Consider the following 22,961-nt stretch of genomic DNA (forward strand, 5'->3'; position numbering starts at 1 on the left):
CGCCCCGAGCCCCCGCCGCCCGAGCGCGGCTCCGAGGCGGTGCCCGGCGTGGCGGGGCTGCGCAACCACGGCAACACCTGCTTCATGAACGCCATCCTGCAGTGCCTCAGCAACACCGAGCTGTTCGCCGAGTTCCTGGCGCTGGAGCAGTTCCGCGGCCCCGCCGAGCCCGGCCCGCCGCCCCCCGCTCCCGGCGAGGTGACGGAGCAGCTGGCGCAGCTGGTGCGGGCGCTCTGGACGCTGGAGTACACCCCGCAGCACAGCCGCGACTTCAAGGTGAGGCCCGGGCCCGGGGAGCTGCCGCGGCTTGGCGCTGGGGCTCTGCTCGGAGAGAGCGGGCCTCGGGCCTGGGCACGGCTCGGTGGCTGGGCCTCGCCGGGCCGCTGCCATGTGCCCGCGTCGCCGGGCGTGGGGAGCTGTGAAGCCGGCGCCCGGGGCCTGCGCTTGAGGTTGGCCGGCGGCATCGCGCTGCTTCCCACGTGCCAGGGCCGTGCTTACGCTGACACCAGAGAAGCGGGTTTTCTCCCACGCTGCGCCATGTCCCGCTGCCAGCCGGGTGCTCCTGCCGTTGGACGTGGCAGTTTGTTGCCGCTTTGGGTGCTCGCCACGGGATGCTCGTGGGTACCCAGGAGGAGTGGAAGCCCCGGACCCGGTGCAGGTGCTGCGTAGCAGCCAGCCTGTTGCTTTCCACTGCAGGGTGAAGCCACCAGTGGCTCTACGCCTGATGCTGGAGGTGCCTGTTTTGCTGTTTCATGCCTGTTGTGCTGCGGTGCCCAGCTGCAGCTCAGTGCTGCGTGGGGCTGGGGCTGCCAACATGGGAAGGAGCCCTGACCTCTCTGTCCCACTGCCGTGCTGCTGGGGCACTGCGGGCTCTGCTCCTGGCTCTGGCTAGCACCCTGCCCCAGATGAGCTCTGCAGGCTGTGGGTCGGATGCACCCTAGAATGCTGCTGGAGAAATGAGGCCCAGCATCTGGTGGGGTGTGCAAGGTGCTGCCACCTGCCCCATGGCTCTACTGGGGCTGCCCCACAACCTGTGAGGGCTCCCTGGCAACAGCAGGTGTGAATTTACCTTGGGTAATTACAAAAGCTTGGGGAGGCAAAGCTGTCTTTTGCCCATACACCTGATAAAGGGCAGAGCAGAGCAGCCCTGAGGTCAAGAGGCACTGTGTGCAGGCCTGGGGTAGAGGTGCTTGGACAGGAGTGGCAGAATGAGAATGGAAACAGCCATGCATTCAGCTCAGGCCATATTCCAAGTTGTTTTAATCGTGGAACTTTCTTTGCCTACTGGCTGCCGTCACTGACAGTACGTGAACGCCTGCCCAGTCTGTGCTGGGGGAACTGGAGCCATCAGGCCCCCCCTGCCGGGTCCCATAGCCTCGTGCTGGGGGTCTGGTGCAGGTGGGCCCCAGGGGCTGCGCCCGGGGCTTGCTCAGAGTGACCTCGGTGTTGTGAGTGTGCAGCTGCTTCCTCACTGGGATCAATTACTTTCAGTAGTAAAGGAATGCCTCTGAAGACAGTTAAGTAGCATGAACCTGCTATTAAATTCACTGTTCTTAATTAAAACTTTCTTCAGCAGGCTTGCATGGTTTGTTTAGAGGTGTAAACAAGAGGCTTACTTGTAAGGAAGGTGAAGCTTGGTGCTTTCACTCTGGAAACTGCTGTTTCCCCCAGGAGAACATCCCTCAAAGCCTGTTTCTTTTTAGTTTGGAGTGGTGAGAAGTGTTTTCAGGAGTCTTTCTGCACTTTCACTACAATAGCAATGCTTACTGACAGTCATATTCATTTGCTACTCACAAAGCTCTTTAGGCAGTGCTAAGCAGTAGGTGCGAGGGATTTTTGTTTTTTTGATGGTGGATATAATTGGGTAAAGACAGTTTCTGATCTCCGAGCGCTTATCCCCAGGTGCTAAGCGCCTTTTAGGATACAGGGTAAGTATTATCTCCTTGCTTGTTCTGACATCTGTAGGCTTTGTTCTTGGGGCAGAGAAGATGGTGCTTCAAGGGAAAGCCTCCGTGGGCCCTTCAGAATGGGGACCTCTGGGGTTGATGGGGGAAGGGGGGGGGTTCCCCCATGGGCTTCCCAGGAGGGGATGCTCCGCACTGAGGAGGCAGGTGCAGCTTTGGGTGACCTCCCCTCCATCCTCGTGCTCTTTTGCAGTTGTTTGAGCAACCACTTTCTCCTGGTGCGCAGTGGTTTTTATTTTCCTGTTTAATCAGAACCGCTGCTTTCATAACTGGGGCCAATATTGCAGCTTGCGTTTCCTTTTTCCCTTTGTGGTGATGTGACAATAGCAGCAAACACGCATTGTGTCAGCAGTAGCCGTGCCTGGGGCTCGTTGTTTGCAGGGCGCTGTCCCGCTCTCCCCCGGAGCTCTGTCCATCAGCTGCAGGGACAGAGTGCCCTTTGTGCCAGGAACGGGGACGCTCCAGGGGGAGAACTTCTGTTGAAACTTACTGGGCTTGAAAATTGTATACCCGTACCCAGATCCTCTGCTTTTATCTTTCCTGGGGTTGTGATCTCCTGTGGATGGTGAAGTTATTTGCTGTTCTGAGGCTTTCCTTGTTGCTAGGCTGGCTGTGCATGCTGATGTTCACCAGGGCCCTGCTGTACTCGCACTGTCCCGGTTTCTTTTCCTGCCCTACAAGATGAAACTGCCTGTGGTGTGTACAGCAAATACAGCAGAGCCATAAGAACTCGATGGGGTTGGATTATCAGAATTAGATCTGGACCCAAAGCAAATCCCTGTTAGTGGAGCAGGATTATTGTGCCAAGTAAATATTGCCATTTCCATTTTTTTAAACCCTGTGCTACCAGTAACGATTAACAGTAGTGGTGTGTGACTTAATTTTGGAAAGCTCTTGGTGTAAATACTGCGCTTGGAATGAGTGCTCCATTGGCTGCGTTGGTCATTTCTGTGGGACTCTGAATGTCTGTGACCTGTGGAGCAGCTGTTATGAACACAGCCAGTCCTCGGCCCCCTGCTCTGTGGGAGGAGGGCAGTGGCACTCGGCCTCTGCTGGCTGTGACCTGGCCCCATGGTTCCCATGTTCTTGGAGTGGGCAGAGCCGGGTGCTGTGGGGCCTCGAGGTGCTCACTCCAGTTCAGCCTCTGTTCTCCTGTCGGTGTTGCCCATCCATCCTTCCAGCTGCAGTCCCTGTGCTCCTGCCGTGTGTGTGGTGCTGCTGCTGTGGGGCTGGGTGGCTCACCTGGGTGCCGTGCCTCCCACAGTGGGTCCATGTCAGCATCGGGTTCGTGCCCCCCATGGTGGGTCCATGACCCCCACTGACCGTGGGTCGCTGCTGGCCTTGGCTCTGTCCCCAGGGCTGTGGAAGGCTGCCAGGTCAGAGCTGTTGTTTCCCAGGTTTTGCTTTCCCCGGAGGGGAAATCTCTCTTTGAGAGGGGAAGTTGCCGTGTTTGTGTGTGTGACCTCTTCGTGAGGTGTCTGCTTAGAAGCTGCCCAAACACAAAGTTGTCTGCGGGATTTAAAAACAACACAGTCTCTGCCCGAGTCCAACTTCACAATGTTCAATGACAGACAAATAATAGGCTCTTTCCTGCTCACGTGTGTCATTGTTTCAGGGCTGTCGTGAGCCAGTTCCATCCGTTCACGTCCAGAAACCTTTCAACAGCTGCTTCCTACCAGAGACATGCTGGAAAACAGCAGGCTGACATTTTCCCCTCAGTTGTCTTTGCCACCTGGAGGAAGAACAGCAGCAAAGGAGTGGCTGGTGGTTCAGCTATGCCTGGCTTTATTTACGGCATCTATTTAGAGCCATAGATGATTAAACTTTCATTGGGCTGATAAAAACGATAATGCATCTTTGCCGTAAATCAGCTTTATGGACGGACGGGGACTTGTTTGGTTGTGGGGTGCTTGCATTAGGGGGCTGGATATCTGTGATCAACACCAAGTTGTGATTTCCCCTTTCTCTCTTCCAGTTGTGTCGCTTCCATTCGGGGTGTCTGAGTGCTGGGAGGACCTCATCCTGTTGGCTGAGGGCTGTGGGGCCCTGGAGTCCATTCCCACACTGCTGCTTGCAGCTGGAGCAGCTGCACGGCCCTGTGAGATGGAGTCTGGTGGGATGTGCCACCTCTGCTTGCAGCCGAGATTAGGGCCAGGGGATTAAAGGATAGGGGGTTGGTGGATGTGCTGTTCTTAATGTGTTTTTATGCATTTTTAAACCATTTGCTTCTTAACTCCATATTTGCAGGCAGTTACTTCAAATTGCTGCTGCTTTATTGCAAGGTTCAAGCAAGAACAAATCTACTTGTAGCAGAGGAAGCAGGAGGAGCACTGAGAAGCATGCTGCTGGTGCTGGAGTGGTTTGGGAGTGCAGGCTGCGACCTGCAGACAGCCCTTGGGTGCACACAGGGCCCAGCACGCAGGTCGTTGCCAGTACTGCGCCAGTGGTGCTGGGAGGGAGCAATGAGAAATCAGTCCTTGTTGGGAGTCTTGAGCTCTTTGGCACTCACAGTGCTTTTACCTTCAGCCCTGTCTGGAGTAGAATGGCCAACCCTGTGTGAAGTGGCCATTCCCTGGACACTGCTTGCTGCTTTAGCACCATGTTGGCATGTTTGAGCTGGGAGAGTGCTGGCCCTTGTGCCTGCAGGGGCTGAAAATCCCCTGTCAGAAGGACATGCACATGTGTAATGAGAGCAGATTATTTCTGTTTTCCTTTATTTTGCTGCCTTGAGGCAGGTGGATGGATTATAGAGGATAGAGAATATATGTCTGTTGGTCCTTCCCTGTCTTTCTCGTCACCCCTCCCTTCTGGTGACCCCATTTTCAGAGGGATAAAGCAAGCAGCCCAGCCTCCTTTATCAAATCTGTTGTGAAGTCTGATTAGAGAAATGAAGGAGGCTTGCAGTGGGTGTGCAGTGTGTCCGGTGCTGCCAGGGTGCAGGGCTGCTGTGCCTTCATGCTGCACGTGGCTGGTGCCAGCACTGTGTCACACTGGTGCTCCCTACCTCTCTGAAGAAACACAAAAAGCTGTTTTTTTTTGTTTTTCTCTGCAGCAGGAGTTGCTTGCTCCTCAGTTTGTAACTTTCCAGGGACAGCCCATCATGTCCTGTTACTTTGGATAGCATTCAGTCAGGGTGCGTGGTGGTGGTGGTGTGTGGTTCCTGTCCCCTGTGCTGTGCCACCTGCACACAGTGCTGGCTGTTCCAGTGCTGTCGGGAAGGTGAAAGTGAGAGCAGGGAGCTGCAGTGCAGGAAGCTCCTCCTGATGCTGACTGCTCATGGGGAAGGATGCTCCTGAGCCTTCTGGCTGCTTTGTGAGGAGGAAGAGGCACGTGTGGCCTGGCTGGGGCTCAGCGCAAATGTCAGCGTTGTGAAAGGTGTCCCTGGGGCTGCAGGGCAGGGGTAGACCTGTGGAAGTGCAGATTCTATTGCTGGTGAACTTTCAAGCCCTTCCCATTTGTGTCCGGAAGAAAAACAGATTTGAGCAAATCCCTTGGGCGTGCTGGTGTTCTCCTGAGATGGCTCTTCTGGAAATTCAAGTGTAAATTGCATCCTCAGACTCTTGAAGCGTATCCAGAGTAGTGTCAGTTGTCTTGCTGCATGCAGTCTCTGTTCTTCTGCAGAACATTGTGTCCAAGAATGCCATGCAGTACCGTGGGAATGCCCAGCACGATGCACAGGAGTTTCTGCTCTGGCTTCTAGACAGAGTCCACGAGGATCTGAACAACGTGGTGAATTACAGCGGCATGCCTCCGCTCAAGGTAAGGAATTCTGCTGAGAGCCTACATGGGAGATCAGCTGTCGCTTTGCATGCGATCTTTCTCTTCAAATTAAATCTGCCTGTTGACTCCTTATCTCTGATGGTTCAAATGAGACAAAAGCTTGGGTTCAAATACTGTTTGTTTCTGGCCCTGTGAATGTAGCTAGCTGTTTCAGTAATCCCTGGCAAGGGCTCCCTGACGCAACCCTTAGAGAATGCTGACATGCAGAGGAAATGCTGCCAGCCTTGCATCTGGTGCAAGACCCCTGCCTGTCCTGCGGTCGCAGGGGCACATGACCACCTGTGTGGGCAGAGAGCACTTGCTTAGAAATCTTGGACACTTTCCTGGTGTTTCTGGTCAGGGAGGGCACAAATTTGGCTAGGAGTGTTGGAGTCAGCTGGTGCACGCCTACACGCTTGGCTATGCTTCTGGGCTTTCTTCTTTTCTTTTAGCCACCGCTGGAGGATGATGTGCTGCTTGAGGGACCAGCCTTTCCCATCAGTAGTACTTTCGTGCAGGAACTCTTTCAAGCCCAGTACAGGTATGACATTTTGTGAATTCCGAGGCATTATTGCACGCGCTGGTGACCCTAGTTAAATTTTACCCTGACGCTAGCTCGCAGTACAATTGAGAGCGTTAACAGCTGTTTCTGAATTTTTGCTGAATAAAAATTGAACTAGGAACTTTCACCAGAGAGAGAGTTTGATTACTTCAAATTTGGTATATTCTACAGTACGTACCCCTTCTTCACCTGCCCTGACACGTCCTAAAAGCAGGGCAGTGCTTAATGGAGCAAAGGCCTGGGGTGCTAAGTGCTGTGGAGCTCACCCTGCCTGCTCAGAGGCAAGAGCCTGCAGTGAGATGTGGAGGTGCCTGGGGGATGCTGGGGAGTTGCAGATGGATCCCAGGCGCCTTGCAGAGTTCTTGTTATCTGGCTCTTGGGAATCCTGAGCTGAATCCTTCAATGTCCCTTCAGGTTATTTCCCATGAGTATCTCATACTTCTGGGAAGTGAGCTTTCTAATTTCAGAACTAGTGCAGAACTAATTCCAGTGTTCCTCAATGGCTTGCATCTGTGCTGCTATAGGAACTTGAATTACTGGGCATTCTCCCCAGTGCTTGTCAGGCTTTCTTCTACAAAGGAGAAACCTTACGCCTAGTGTAAAGCACTGCCAGTGTAAGGTGCAGGTTGACTCGGAAGGAGAGACGTGTTGTTGGGAGTTGTCCCCTTCTGAGTAAGAGATCTTTGCTCCTGCAGTGCTGACTGTCACAGTCTCTTTCCCATCACTTTCCCTCTTCAAAGAGAAAATCCTTTCAGGTCTTTCACATTGGAGCTGCTGTTGGTGAATTATTAATCTTGGAGTGATGCTTATTCAAAGCCCAGTTCAGTGTCTTGAGTGAAGTCTTTTCCTCGCGTGCCCTGTAATGAACTTTGAGACTAATTACTTTGAAATGATCTAGAAATTCAGTACCCTTCACTTACAGCAATTATGTCTGTTCTGTCTCTATGCTGAATCACTTTGTATAGAGGAAGAAAAGTATGACACATGGGGATGGTTATTTGTGACGCGATCATTTATCTGTTCCCGATGAAACAGTGTATAACTGCCCTGTTATTGGCATTTGTACCAGGTCCTCTCTGACGTGCCCTCATTGCCAGAAGCAGAGCAACACCTTTGACCCTTTCCTTTGCATCTCTCTGCCGATTCCTTTGCCTCACACACGGTATGTAACACTGCCTTGTAGTGTTTGTTGCCTGTTTCCCACGTAACGGTGAGACACCTGTTTATACAATGGGTAGTTGAGCTGTGCAGCTCCTTTACCTGATGCTGTGGATGCGGTTCAAGAAGCAATGGAACAAAGGGACAAAAGAGAATACTGAATAGAAAGATGTCCTGTTTGGTTCAAAGTCCCTGATCCACCACTAAGTGGAGGCTGACTGGGCTTTCCAGGGAAAGTTTCCTTGTAGGCTCACTGCTGCATTGCACACTTATTAAGGTATTACTTCTGGCCCTATTGGAGGCAGGACTTAGTTTTAAGAAAAAAACCTGGAAGAGCTGTTCTCATGGTTGCGGCAGCAGTGCTCTAAGTTGTTGCTCTGAACTGACCTAAGCTGCATTACAGGATCCTTGCTAGAAAATTAGATTGTCTAGCAAGAGTGTTTTGCTTTTAATTTTGTGCATTTTTTTTTCCCAAGAATTTCTACTTGTAGGAACAAGTAACAGCAGCCCATATAGTAAGAAAGGTCTTTGGAAGTTAGACGAGTTTGTGTGCTGAGGCCCAGCATTGGGTGGCCCCATAGCTGCAGCCTGGGTGCCCCCAGTCAGGCTGACCCTACTCTAGGTGCTCTAAAGGCCAAGCCTGTGCCTGAGGTCTTGCGACCTCTCTGTGCTCTCTGCAGGCCGCTCTATGTCACTGTGGTGTACCAGGGGAAGTGCTCCCACTGCATGCGCATCGGGGTGGCGGTGCCCATCGCCGGGACAGTGGCCAGGCTGCGGGAGGCTGTGTCCTCAGAAACCAAGATACCCACCGAGCAGGTAAGGGCTGGTCTCGCCCAAGTCCCTCCTGCCAAAGGAGGGCAATAGTGAGGCATTCATCCTGTGTGCAAGCAGTGCTGGATGTGTAGAATTGCACTTTGCAGTCCGTAGCAGTGTGGTGATAACCTGGATCCTGCTTTTTCCCGGGTGTTGACTTCTCGAAACCTAGTGGTGTTAGGATTGCCTCCTGCGCAGACTTCGCGCTGTCCTTCTGCCTTATAACCCTGTGGTTCCTACATGTCAGGGAACTATCAGGCATCGATGGGCGCAGGAAGAGTTCCAAGAAGGCTGTCACATCCCACCTAACCCCCCTGCATGCTGCCATTGCCTTGGCTTCTACTCTGTGACAGCCCTCTTCCTTCCTCCTCGCTCTGGGCCAGCACCTGGATGCTTTGGGGAATGCACTCTGCAGCAGGCAGCCCCTGCTGAGAAAGAGATGGGGCAGCTCAGCAGGACTGGGCGATGGTGGCTCATGGGTTTTTGCTTCTGCTGGCTCTAGATTGTGCTGACGGAGATGTACTATGATGGGTTTCATCGTTCCTTCTGTGACACTGACGACCTGGACACAATTCATGAAAGTGACTGCATTTTTGCCTTTGAGACCCCAGAGATATTTAGGCCTGAGGGTATCCTCAGTCAGAGAGGTAAGTGGAAAACAGTGGCTCATGCCCACTGCAGGTGATTAGATGAGAGAGGTTTGATTTTGGAAGAGAACTTAATAATTTATGTCCTACAAATAGTCAATTCTCTGGGGTATTGATTTCAGCTCTGGCTTTGTCCGGTCTCATTCCAGTAGGTGTAATGGTGATGCCAGCTGGGAGGTTATCAAGAAGTGATGTACATGACTTTCTTCCTCTTCCTGAGCTTGTTCTGCAGGCCTGGCTGGCTTAATTTGAAATCTGTTTAGTTTTCATTTAAAGGTCTTTTAAGGACCAGATCAAGCCACCAAAATGATGTTATTTAAAATCACATTGTCAATGATGAATGAACAGGCTCAGGAATGAGCAAGCACTTTTCTCTATTAAAGCTCAAGAAATTCAGTTTTTCTGTCTCCCTCTCAGAGAAAGGGAATAATTGCATCCCAGGTGGACAGAAGGTAATCAAAGGTAAATTTTCCTATTGAATGTAACAAGTAGAGTTTCTGTCGCTTCAGCTTTTCATGCAGGCAGACAAGCTATGAGTATTTGCACAAATTACTGTGAAAAATCAGTTAGGTGAGCACTTGCATCTAATTTATCTCTATAAAGAAGTAGTCACCATGAAAAGTAATTGCTCTTTGAAGCCTTTGTGTTAGTCAAATAAAAATGGGGAATCTCCGTTCCATACTGACCTGCTCCTCATGCCCAAGGAAGGTTTCCCAGGGGGGCACACATTGTAAATGACATAATGAAGTAATTCATTTCTACTACTTCTTCAGGAATACATGTGAACAATAACCTGAATAACTTAAAATATGGCACTGAACACTCACGAACAGTATCGTACTCTCAAGGAACAGTGGTGTCTGGAAAACTGGAACAGTCCTCTACTAGACAAGGAGCAAACGACAAGATCGTCTTGTTGGTGTGTAACAGAGCGTGCACTGGACAACAGAGCAAAAGGTGACTGCCAGTTTCCCTGTCAGGCTGACTGTTCTGGCTGTTTCCCGAATGTTTTCCTCACTGAGTAGTGAATACACAAGGTGCATCAGGGCCAGCTCACATTCCTAGCTTTCGTTAAGTGCAAAAGAATATGTTGATCAAATATGGAATGTATGCCTTGTTCCTGAGGAGTTTCTGTAGGAGCAGAGCAGGGAGCAGAGTGGCACTGTCCTGGTTTGGGGGCTGGGTTGCTGAAAGGAATGGTCTGTTAACTTCCTCCTCAAATGCTTCTCCATTCTCTAGGTTTGGCTTGCCCTTTGTGTTGCATTTGGAAAAAACAATTGCTTGGGATGTTCTGCAGAAGGAAATCTTGGAGAAGATGCAGTATTTCCTGCGGCCTGCAGCCTGCTTGCAGGTGAGGCATATGGCTCAGCTTCTATGATGTATCTGGTGCTGTGTCCTGACCTGAACAGGAAACCTGGTTACTGGAAGCAATGCACGTGCTGCGCTGATGCCTTGATGTTTGTTTGTGCAATAACGTCCAAGTCTCCTATGCTTTTGTCTGCTATTTGCTGAGTGTTTCAGGTAAGAGTAGACTGGTCAGGTGAAGAAATTACATGCTTTGTTTCCTTCCTTACCCCCAAGAGGCACTTGAGAAATGAGTGCTGCTGTCTTCACTTGAAATCTCCTGGCTGGTGGTGCTTGCCTTAGGGAAAGCTGCAGAGTTTGCTTAGTGATTGTGTGTTTCTGCTGAGAGCTCCCTCTGAGCAGCGATGTGAAGGGGCAGCTTGTCTGGTCACTGCAGGGGAGGTCTGGGGTACAGAACGTCAGCTGCTGCCTGCACCTCTCTGCTAGCTGCCTGGCATAGCTGGGTCTTGGGCACTCTTATGTAAAACGTGTTCTGAGTCAAGCTCAGTGTCTGCCTATGTTGGGAGCAAGGTAACTTGTATTGGAGTCGTTCACATGGCTTCTGCTGTCTTGCTGCAGGTCTGCCCATTCAGCTTGCGAGTGGTCAGTGTTGTGGGCATAACGTATTTGCTACCTCAGGAGGAGCGGCCCCTCTGCCATCCAACAGTGGAAAGGTAGGTGGTGCTGCTCCTCCGGGGCAGCGAGAGGTTTGTCAGCTGGGAGCTGGAATGCAGCCGCAGGGAAAGGGGCAGTCCTGGTGTGGATGCGTGCAGGGGAACGGCCGAGTGTCCTCGAGGAGTTGTCAGGATTGCTCAGTGGTGTGTCTTGCCATCTGGAATCTGTCCTCCTTGCAAATGGAGAAGAGAATGAAAGCATCCCCCACAATTTTTTTTCTTGACTGTTCTTCAGAAGATTTTTTTTTTAGATGCCTGTTCCGTAAATAAACATACGTTTATTTCCAGAACTAAGTCCTTAAGTAAATACAGTTTTCTCTTTGCCAGGTTTTTTGCTTTATGAATTCCTTTTCCCCTTTTAAACTTGATCTGGGTGGCAGTGGGGAAGGTAAAGCTCAAAAGGAGAGAAGTTACATACTTGTGAAAGGTAATGTGGGTGTCAGATTCCAAGATGGTTTAACTTATGTCTGTTCCTGTCCAGGGCGCTGAAGTCATGTGGACAAGGAGGAACTGCTCATGTGAAATTAGTCGTAGAATGGGACAAAGAAACTAAAGATTTGTAAGTATGAAATAGAAAGCTGTGAAGTGTGTTGACCTCTGGCTTGTGGCAGATGGCACTGTGTGAGCTGGGACCTCCCAGCATTGCAGCAGACCTCAGAACCTGCACCCATGCTCTGGCCGCTGTTGGTGGGGGCAGAGGGGGGCTATGTGCTGGGCTTGCTCTGGCCTCTGGAGCCCTTTGCTCTGTTGTTGGGGTTCTGAATTATGGAGCTTGTGTCTCACCTGTGGCTCTTTCCCTCAGGAATTCTATTCACCTGAGATATTCTGTGGGCAGTGAGTAGCTTTTTCTATCTGAAATAAACTGCAGTGGGTGCTGCCAAAGCTGTTTGCTCCTGTGTTCAGTTGTGTTCCTCTGGTGGGGTCTCTTTCCAGGCAGTTCTTGCTCACGTGTAATAAGACAAATCCAGGCAAAAGCTGCTAATTGTACTTGTATCTCCGCAATGGCTCGGTGGCAGCAGGGGAAGCAGGTGGCTGTGCTGGTAAATGTGTTGTATCTCTGCAGCTTGTTTGTGAACACAGAGGATGAGTATATTCCAGACTCTGAAAGCGTCCGCCAGCAGAGAGAGCTTCATCACCAACCTCAGACCTGCACTTTATCTCAGTGTTTCCAACTGTACACCAAAGAGGAGCAGGTAGGACAAGACTGTATGGCAGCCATGTCTCTGAGTGTCTGGTTGGTCTGTGTGCTGCCTGAATGCCATTCTCAGCAGAGTAGCTGTTTTCTGCAAGTACTGATTTGTTGAGGCAGGAGAATAAATTTGTTAACACAGCACTAGTTAGCAGTCCTGCTAGCGGTTTTTCTGCAGCAAGGAGAAAGCTGTGGGCAGTACTGTTCCTCCTCCACCCCTGATGTTTATCATGTCAGAACAGAAGAGCGAGTTCCTGTTTCCTCCTGTGAAACAGCAATGTCTTTTTCTGGCATACAGATAAAGGATTAAAACATTGTGGCATCTTCATGGTAACGTGCTGCTCTGTCTTGGAGCAGTTATGCTCTCCCAGTGCTGAGTGAGGCAGCAGCAGGCTTGAGGCAGCCTGTGCTGGGTGGGGTCCTGCAGCATGGCCAGCCAGAGACTGGACTCTGCAAGAGCATGGCTGCTGTCCTCCTCCAGGTCAGCTCTTGGTGTGAGGAGATGAAATGGGCAAAAGCAATAGTGCCCACAGGGCAGGCTAGAGATGGGTCTGATCTGGAGCTTGCCTGGAGCATGCAAGTGATCCGTGTCTCTTTGCCAGAAATCTGTAACCTGCTGTAAAAGGGGATGGTCCCAGGTGTAGGCTGTGGACCCCTGATTGAGCTTTAATAATTTTGGAGCTGCTCTTGTCGCTCTTTTCTGAGGGAAATGTCTGACAGTTTTATATCTCTCTGCCTTCTGAATTTTCTGAGCGGGGGCTCTGGATGGAGTTGCTTGTCATGCTTGTGTCTTTGAAATGATACATTCTGCGTGGTGGACAGTGAGTTTCTGCAGCTTGTAAGTCTGGACCATTGGGACACAGGGAGTAAAAGGATTCTCAGAGGACAGCATTGGTGTCAGAGATTAAATTCAAAGTACACCAGTATTCCTTTTGTTCAGATACCTTTTCTGCTGCTGGTTTTTCTTGTGAGGATACCTCTACATGGGCTGCTTTTGTTTTTCGTTCATTTTGAAGGGACTGAAGGCTCCTAAAGGTGGGAATAGCTTATCTACACAGCAGCTGTAGGTGAATTCTGCCTTGCTATTTTGAAAGGCATCACTGGGAACCCTGAAGCTTGATGAATGCTGGAGGTAGATGGGATTTGTGGGTCGGTGCCTGCACTGAGCCTTGGGCAGTAGAGAAGCAGTGGCAGCTGCCTTGGAATTTGGAAACTAATACCAGCTCGTGCCTCTTCCTTGTAGCTTGCCCCAGATGATGCATGGCGATGCCCACACTGCAAGCAGCTACAGCAGGGTAGCATCACACTGAGCCTCTGGACCTTACCTGATGTTCTCATCATACACCTCAAAAGGTTTAGACAGGTAAGGATGTCTGCAGTGATGCTGGTGGACTGCTTGTTTAGCCAGGGAGTGACCTGGCAAGAGCACCTCTTCAGCAGTACTGCTTGTTCCTGTGCATTTCTCTCCTGGGTTTTTGTTTTCCCCAAGGACAGTGGCCTTGCTGTCACTGCAGTTCATGCTGTCCTCTGTTTGCACAGGAAGGAGATCGAAGGATGAAACTTCAAAACATGGTTAAATTTCCCCTGAGTGGTTTGGACATGACCCCTCACGTTGTTAAGCGCAGTCAGAGCAGCTGGAGTCTGCCATCCCACTGGTCACCCTGGAGGCGACCTTATGGTCTTGGGAGGGATCCTGAGGACTATATCTATGACCTATATGCAGTCTGCAACCATCACGGCACCATGCAAGGGGGACACTATACAGGCAAGTTCCCTGCAGTATTGTGTCCTTTGAGAAAGAAAATGGTTATTTTCTATTCTGTCTGCGGCTTCTTCCTCTTCTTTGCTGAAACGGCCTAACTTAGCTCAGAAGGGCTCGCTGTGTAATGCTGGAGGGGAAACTTTTATGACTCTGAGAAATGGAACAATGCCTGTAGACCCCATAGATCCTACTGTACATTCATTTCTGTGCTATCTGTTTTCCCTTGGGAGTAATATCACCGTGTTTCAAAAATGTTCTTTCCCACTTCTATAGATGCAAGAGACTATAAACATTTGCACATTGCCTGTGTGCACAGCCCATTTATGAATTCCTCTTTGCATGTTTCAATAGCTCTGTGATGGTTATAAGATCTGTATGTCTTCGCACAGCACAGAAAATGTACATGTTTGGTTTTGACTTCTGATGGATGCCGTGGGCTGTATTGTCCTGGGTGGGCTCAGGCAGGAGGATATTTACTGATGGAAGCAGTCTGCCACAAGTAACAGAACATGGAGTGAGTGGAGCCACCCCAAGTGGTGTTCTGTTCTGAGCAGCAATACTGAACAAAGGGCATCCTGAAATGTGAGCTGTTTGTTGTATTCTGGTCATTTCAGGCTTCCCTCTTGATAGTCAGGCTGGGAGAGGATGTGTTACGTGAATAAATCCGTTCCTCTCATTCTCCTCTGAGTCCATCATAGCAGATAATTTAAACACGACCTTATCATACAGCAAACTTGAGAGTAGTAGGAGCGAAGAAAGTAATGGTAATATTTCTCTCAGCATATTGCAAAAACTCGGTTGATGGCCAGTGGTACTGCTTTGATGACAGTGATGTTCAGCAGCTTTCTGAAAATGAAGTCTGCAAGCAGACAGCATATATTCTTTTCTACCAGAGACGCACAGCAATCCCATCGTGGTCTGCTAACAGCTCTGTGGCAGGTAAGCCCTGTTGGCTTTGTTAGGAAGTGGTTATCATCTGTTCTGCATAGATCTGAATAATTTCTCTGCCCAGCTCTGCTTAAACCTTAGCTCTCTATCCCAGAACTCACAGTGAGCTAATATGAGTCCTCTGCTCTGCACTGGAGACATGGAAAGCTTCCCAAGTGTTCTGCCCCTTCCTCCCCCCGCCCCCCCCCCCGCCTTGGCTAATTATGGGAAAGGAGCTGTGGACATGGGGGAGTCCCTTCTGCTGCCATGTGCTCAGAGCTGCCTGTGTGTAAACCACCATGCCATAGCAGTGGAACTTGTTCATTCCCACTAGCAGTGCAGCTTGTCTCAGGTAAGCAGCCACTAGCTGAATGTGTTGGTTTTGAATCTGGGGTGAGCTGGGGGCAGGTGAAGGCTTGCTGACATGCCTTTGGAAAGAAAAGGATTAGCACGGTGTTCTTGTGGCAGCTCAAGGACTGTCCTCTGCCTGTATGCTGTGGCGCTAATTCTTTGATTCGCAGCATGCTGGGACAAGTATAATTGTCTCTTTTGTTTTGTGACCATAACTATGTGTGAGTAGAGATTTATCGCTTTTGTATCTGGATGCTGTGGCTGTGAGAGATAGTTCCAGAGTCTGTTGAAGCTGGTGCAGTACATACCTGACACTGATCTTCCCGGGGGTTCACATGTTCTGCAGCTTCATGCTCCTGGCCTGATGTCTCTGTCGTATTCCTTGCAGGCTCCACAAGCTCCTCACTCTGCGAGCACTGGGTCAGCCGTCTTCCTGGCAGCAAGCAGCCCAGCATTGCTTCTGCAGCATCATCGCGGCGCACGTCCCTGGCTTCACTCTCAGAATCAGTAGAGCTGACTGGGGAAAGGAGTGAGGATGATGGTGTGTATTCACACTGTGGTGCACGGGCGGGGGAGCTGGGTCAAAAAATAACTTCTCAGGCTTGCCAGTCTTTCAATTCCTATAAGGAACTGAATTGAAGATGCCTATAAGGGACAGTTCCTTTAGCAGCTGGGGGAGGCAGACACCTGTTGAATCCCTTGGCTTTTGTGCAAGAAATTGCGCCTGTGGCAGGCTTGAAGAGACAGGTGCACAGTGTGTAGGTGTCTGTCTGACTCTTTTAGGGAACAGTTTTAAACTAAAAGAGGGGAGATTTACATTAGATGTTAGGAGGAAGTTCTCTATTCAGAGGATGGTGAAGCCCTATTACTGCTGCCCAGAGAGCTGTGGGTGCCCCATCTCTGGAGGTACCCAAGGCCATGGAAGGAGACCTGGGCAGCCTGAACTGGTGGAGAGCAGCCAGCTAGTGGCAGGCTGAGGGGGCTCTAAGATTCTTTCCAACCCAACCGTTCTGTGACTATGAAATGGCATCAGTGGATGGGTGGTGTAAACTGACTGCAGGGATGGCTTTCATACTGACAGCGTTGTTTTCTTTTTCTGCAGGAGGTTTTTCAACTCGGCCCTTTGTAAGAAGTGTCCAGCGTCAGAGCTTGTCATCCAGATCTTCTGTCACCAGCCCACTGGCCGTGAGTGAGAATGGTGTCAGGCCCTCGTGGTCACTCTCTGCAAAACTGCAGATGCGCTCCAACTCTCCATCGCGCTTCTCTGGAGATTCCCCTGTACACACCTCTGCTTCCACCCTGGAGAAGATTGGAGAGGCTGCTGATGATAAAGTCTCCACCTCTTGCTTTGGCAGCTTGAGGAATCTCTCTAGCAGCTACTTGGAGCCCTGTGATGGCAGCCGGCGAGAGCACAAGGCGGCTCGCAGGGCCCCCTTGGCTGTCATGGAAGGGGCATTCAGGGAGGAGCCTGTTGTAAGGACATCGAGCTCAGATCTTTCAGATGGGCTTGGTAAAAGTTCTGTGCAGCCAGACAGGAATCACCCTGCTTTGGACCCTTTTGATAACAACAATCAAATCGCCTTTGTTGATCAGAGTGATTCTGTAGATAGCTCTCCAGTCAAGGAGGTGAAAGCCCCCACTGGGACAGGACTATCTCCAGAGAAAGCAGAGGGAACCCCGAAGAAGGCTCACAGCTCCAAGGGAGCTTCTGAAGCAGAGAAAAGTTTGAGGAAAGGAAGGACGGTCTTATCTAGCCAAGAGACTAAAGTGTCTCGCTCTTCTCCTCCCCTCAAGAGTTCCCAGAAGGTTTCCCGGTCTAGGAGTAAGACCGATGCCTCTAGGGCCAGTGGGCGACACGGGTCTCCTGCACCCACCCAGGCTAGGAAAGACCACGGCGCCAAATCTGCTGAGGTGTCTGTCCCATTGGCTCAGCAGAAACAAAAGTCAGGTTCTTCTCCATCTACCACAGCTGCCAAGAAAGCCGCATCGGGCTCATTGACTAAGGGCTCTTCTGCTGGGAAGAGCCGGACTTCAGAGCGAAGCCTCAGCAGGGAGGGCTCTAAAATAAGCCTGGGGTCGGATAAAACGAGCGTTACCAGCAGTTCGAGAACAAGCTCCCCGCGGATCAGCCACTCCAGGAGTGACAGCAGGGCAGTAGACAGCAAGCACATGCGGAGCTCCTCTATGGCGAACCTGCGGTCTCCAAATGTTGGTATGCGTTCTGGTTTGAAGAGGGACAGCAAATCGGAAGAGAAGGGGTTGTCTTTCTTTAAATCAGCCTTAAGGCAGAAGGAGACCCGTAGGTCAGCTGACCTGGGAAAGACAACGATGCTCTCGAAAAAGGCAGCGGGCGGCAGCTCCAAATCAGCCAGCAAAAACGTGCTGGAGGACAAATCTGAGAAAGGTGGTGTCCCACCAGCCTCTCAAACCAATGCCAACGTGACTGCAAAAGAAAAACCTGTCCCAAAAGATGCCGCACCCAACAAACATTCTCTGCTATCCAGCCGCAAGTCCAAGTCTTCCCTGCTAGATCCCGGAGCCCGGTCTCCTCCTTCCAGTGGCAAGCAGGCTGCAGACAAGCCACTGAAAAGGTTACCTTCCAGCATGCAGGTGTCTGTACGGCCTTCTCTGGAACCTCAGTGAAATGCTGCAATCCAGGTGTCTTTTCTGCTGAGAAGCTAATTTATTCTGAGCTCTTGTTTTTTTTTTTTTTTTGTTCATGTGCCTAATGTATGTTTTGAGGAGAAGTTAACTGCAAGTTGTTAAAGCGCCTTTTGATTCTGCCATCAAACCAAATAGCCACAGGCAGCCAGCACTGATGCAAGTAGGCTAGCTGGAGTCAGCACTGAACGTGAATGCAGCTGTCCCATAGCACTTGTACGGGAGTCTCTCTGTAGAAAATGCAACAACTTTTTTAGGCTCGAAGTCTGAAACCCCGTTGCACTGACACTGGCGTGCTTTGTAGACGTGTGAACTGATATTCCTTTGGTCTTGTTCTGAACAGGCTGTTTCCACACCGGTATGCGGCCTTGTTCTGAGCTGGGAGGATGCAAAGGAAACTGGACAGGAGAGACTGCCGCTGCTTACGCTCTCTCTCGACCCTTTCTCCCTGCTCCCTTCCATTTTCAAGCTTTCTAAAGGGCAATATCTCAACACTAATGTTGTTTCTCAGGTATATACTCAGCCAGTATAGGAGGGACTAGCATTAGTGGATGGACAGAAAGGTACCTGTGTGTCTGCGTATGTGTGTCTTCATAATAGATACCATTCTTGCATTCCTATAGCAGAAGGATTTTTTTCATAAAATCTGCATTTTCTTTGTTGCTGTGTCTGTGAAGAGTTTTACTCTGTCCATACCTAAGACAGCCTCTAGCCTGTCCTCTTTAATTGCTTTCTCTCTTCCAAAATCCTGTACTAAGCGATGGAAGCCACTAAGCAGCAGCTGGTTGCCAGCTCATACCTGTGAAAGCACAGGGTGGAGATTGTTACAGTGCCATGGGAGACAGCCGTCTTAGTGTCTGGCAGTGGTGCTGTACAGAACACCACTGTACCTCCTGAGAAGAAGCTTCTGTGCTTAGATGCTTAATTGTTGCGGTGTGAATATGGCATCCGTTAATTATAAGAGTAATATTTAGATAAACCAAGTGTTGTCTCACCTTCTCTGCCTGCTCTGAGTGTGCCATGAGCAAGCTGTCCCGTGTGGGCTGCAGGTGCCCAGGTGCTGAGGAGCAGCTGTGCTGCAGAGAGCACTGCTGCATCCCTCCCTGCCCGGTGCTGGGGTGAGGCACTGCTGGGCCTTGTCACGATGGTGGGCTCTGTCAGGGGTAAAGCACTGCATTTGTGATGTCCTTGTTTACATCCCCTTCTGAAAGGGGAGAGTCCGCGCGCTCTTTAAGATTCCTCCTAGGAGGAGGATTCTTTGAGTCCTTTTATATATGTGTGATATAATTTTTTTTTTTAATTATAGGAGTTTTTATTAATGCTCGGCATATCCTTTATGTACAGCTGCAGCCTGTTGTGTGCTTGTCTCTTGGTGGGGTCCCTGCCTGCCTCGCTGGGCAGAGCTTCTCCAGGCTGAGCTGTGGGCAGCCCTGCTGGCACACCTCTGCTGGCCCTCAAACCAGCACTTCTTTCAGTTGGCCTCTTCCACCTGCACTCTTGGCTGCTGTTGGGTCCCTGTGAGGAGCCTCTCCCTGGGCCGCTGGGCACGTGGCTGCTCCCTGATCCTGTTCTTACCTAGCTCGCTGCTTTGGCAGCAGGCTTTGGAGCTCAGTGTGTTCGGTTTGAGGTAGCTGTCACCTTGGAGCTGAGGAGCTGGCCCGGTGTGCCGCGGAGCTCTGCCAGTGCGTGGCCATGAGCCCGCCTGCAGCACGGCCCTTGCTCTGTCCCAGCTGTGTTCTGCAGGACCTGCCTTTGTGCAGCACAGAAGCAATGCCAGTGGCCTGCATGTTTTTACAATGTGTTGGACTCTGTGCCCTGGACTATTTTTAAGCCTAAACACAGCCATCTTGATCTGTTTCTTCTCCCATGTGTTGTTTCCTTCTCATTTAGTGCAGCAACAAGAAGCAAAGATGGCATTACTTGCTTCTTACATGTATAACTCGGATTATTCTTGGATTACTTTCTGTTGTATCCAGCAGATCAGATAGGACTTGCTTCACATTGTGGTACTTAAATTACTCCCTGTAATGTCAATATTGACGTATTTAAGATTTTATCTGTATTAAGATCTTGCACCGTGTTGGCTCTTCTCTTGTAACAACTCCTCTAGCAAGAATGTAATTCTGGAAGCTACTGCTAACTTGGTTTGATATCTTTTAATAAGACAGAACCTAGTTTTCTGTGCACTTCACCATGGGACATTTGTGAAAGGTTGTTTTTAATCAAGTGACTCTTTCTTTTCATGTCATCCATCTTTCACTGGAAAAGCTTAAACTGGAAGCTGGTTGTATGGTTTTTGAGGTGTCCTCTGCTGATGCCTGTGCTGAAGGAAGCTTGAAGCCATGTCCAAGCTGGCATTTCACTGAATGCCAGTTATTATGTCTGTATTTGGGGCACGAGAGTGGTCATCAGAGCTGCCGGTTGGATTAAGTGGGGATGAGAGGTCGTGGTGCCAAGCGTTCCTGTAGCTGAGGGTAGAAACAGTCCAATCTCTGCCCTGCTGTGAGAAGTCATCTAGCTCTTCTCTCTGTGCTTACCGTAGTTCCTGATGGCAGTTGCTGCCAGCTCCAGCACTGGCTGCTCTCTGTACGCTGCCCATCTGGATCTCTGCTTGTCCCTTTGAAAACAGAAGCCCTAGTGCACGGACTCCTTGCGGCACCAACGAGCGTGGGGTGGGCCGAGTAGCTGGTGCTGACAGTGCCCTCTCCTTCCCATTCAGCTGTTGTCTTAGAGCACGTTTGCTGGCTCAGGAGGGCTCTACTTTGGGCGTCCTCGAGCAAAGAGCTTTGATCTAGCAGGGTGTGCTGTGGTTCTTGTTGAATATAAGGCACACGTCAGGCACAACATGCAAGGCTTGCCTGTACAAGACCTCGAAGATGCAGTCCCTGTTCTCTTGGCTGTGTCGATTCTGTAAAATAGCAGTTTGGGAAGTAGCTGCCTGCTGCCACTCTGCATCCTCTGCTCCTCAGTGTCACAGATCCCCAGCAGCGCAGGATCTTCCTCCAGTAGGAGAGGGCTGAAGGATGTGGGCCCAGGAAACAGCAGTGTTCCTGCTGGGTGTAAAGCCACACCTGGCTGCTGTTAAAACCATGATTTCACCGGTGGTGGAGGGTAAATCTCTGCCCAGTGCCAGAGCTCGGCTGGAGTCACCTACAGAAGTTATTTTTACCCTTTTTGGGCTTTGTCTTTTGGATAGTGTTTAGTAGTGTACAAAATTACAAGCACATTTTCAACGATGTGTATTACAGAGGCACCTTTTATTTGTATTAATCACATTTGATAGACAATTTGGTGCCTGCAGTTCTCGGTAAATTGTAAATGTCTCACTTTGGGTGTATAAATTGTTAACCCTTTCGAACTTATAAAAAACGGCTACGTAAAAAAAACATAAATAAAAATGCTTAGGATAGAAAATTAGCAGCTTAATGACAATACACTTACTCCACTGCAAGTGCCCTCATCCTTCCTAGCTGCGGAGTTGTTTGCTTTCCAAAGCTGAAACTTGAGCATGGTCAACCATTTTTTCCGAGTAACAAAGGCAGTTTTGCATGGCAGTTCTCTCGCTGTACTCAAATGCATGCACTTATTATCTATGCAAGCATCTAATACGAACCACAGTCCGCGCTTTCAGTACCCAGAGCTGCTCGGTGGGTGCCGGGGCATGCTTCGACTCCGTGCTTCTGTTCCCTGGTGCAGCGCCGTGTTGGCACACAGGAGCATGTACCTGGTTTCCTGCTTTATTTGCACATCTTCGATTCTTTCCTTTGCAGAATTCGGGATTACTGACAAGGCTGGGGTGCAGCATAATGTCAAAGGAATTCGAAACGTTGAAATGAGAACAAACTGGTTTTCTATGTTGTGTTGTTTTCTTCATTTTTTTCTTTTTTTCTTTTTTTCTTTTTGGTGTTTTTTTTTTTTAAAACAGGGAAATCCTGATCAGCGTTCTGTATGTAGCCTGCCGCTTCGTGTACCTTTGCTGACACACTCCGGGTGGTGAGAAGGGGCTGTGGGGCAGGGCCGTGCCCCCATGGGCCCTGCCCAGGGCTCAGCCGGCGCGGAGGGGGTTGGGAAATGACATTCCAATTGGTTTTGCCGTCATCTGTTTTTTTTTCCTCTCTTTGTCATTGCCTCCTAATCTGAAACAATTTGGCGGCATCCGACGTTACCTGTGGAGGGAACTGAAATTTAGTTTTAATCTGTGGTGAGATGAAAGTACTATGCGGTTTTCTTAACAAAAGCACCATGAAGCATCTACTATTAGGAGCTTTACTTTGTAAAATAAAGGTACGTGAAGACTTGCACGATATCTATATCAGGCCTAAAGGTTTAGGAAGTCTTCTATTTATTTAAAGGCGATAGCACTCAATTTATCTGCAGATAGTGTTTCTTTTTTTAAAGACACAGATTAAAACTAAGTGTAAACACCAATTCTGTTTCACTCTAGGCCCTGCAGCACAACGCGCTGCGAGAAGGTTAGCGTTAGGTTTGTATGGCATTTGTGCAGTGCAATAAGCAAATATTTTTAGGTGCTACATTGCCTTGGCTAGGGTGACACAAGGGAATACAGGCTACAAGTGGATACATGATTTTCTTGTGGCCTTCCAAGTATTAATTTGTACAGATTTGCTCACCAACTGTGCCTCACCATTGGTTAAAATTGAATTTTAAGTCCTGTTACAAATGTAGTTTCTCTTCTGGACACAGCGTCAGATTTTACACTGGAATATCTACGGTTCTGAAAACTGCATGTCACATCACTGTACGCCGATACTGGGACGTGGGGCTTGCCCACACCTTTGATATTCTCTTCTGTATTTTAATGTTTTTGAACTGTACAGCAATCTGGAGAGCAGGCTGTCTTTACTTGGGATTGAACATTGTACCATAAATTTTAAATTATTTGAGGACAAGTGCATGAGACTGTGTCAATGCCTTTTATTATTTATTTGTATGTTTTATTATTCAAGGTGTATGCACTTTTAATATGCAGAATTTCTATTTTTATGTTTAAAAATCATTTTCTTTCAGAAAGAAGAGTTTGAATATGAGGAATTGGAATCCAGTGGAAAAAAAAAAAGGGGGGAAATGTAATAAAAATACAATAAATTTATTACTAGGCCTCCTGGCTGAGCGAGCGTTTTTCAGGCCCC

General features: G+C 49.7%; 1 protein-coding gene across 1 annotated transcript; it reads left to right on the top strand.

Moving 5' to 3' along the window:
- On the top strand, positions 4-22,930 carry USP31 (ubiquitin specific peptidase 31; the record flags this gene model as incomplete). The annotated part of the gene is made up of 16 exons (XM_021411752.1): positions 4-276; positions 5,586-5,723; positions 6,176-6,264; positions 7,355-7,447; positions 8,124-8,259; positions 8,759-8,903; positions 9,677-9,860; positions 10,143-10,254; positions 10,827-10,921; positions 11,403-11,480; positions 11,985-12,114; positions 13,354-13,473; positions 13,650-13,875; positions 14,653-14,811; positions 15,539-15,691; positions 16,253-22,930. Coding segments are annotated over 16 exons (3,672 nt in total), but the record flags the coding sequence as incomplete, so codon positions are not given.

This window comes from Numida meleagris, chromosome 13, assembly GCF_002078875.1.
Source record: "Numida meleagris isolate 19003 breed g44 Domestic line chromosome 13, NumMel1.0, whole genome shotgun sequence".
Taxonomy (NCBI): Eukaryota; Metazoa; Chordata; class Aves; order Galliformes; family Numididae; genus Numida; species Numida meleagris.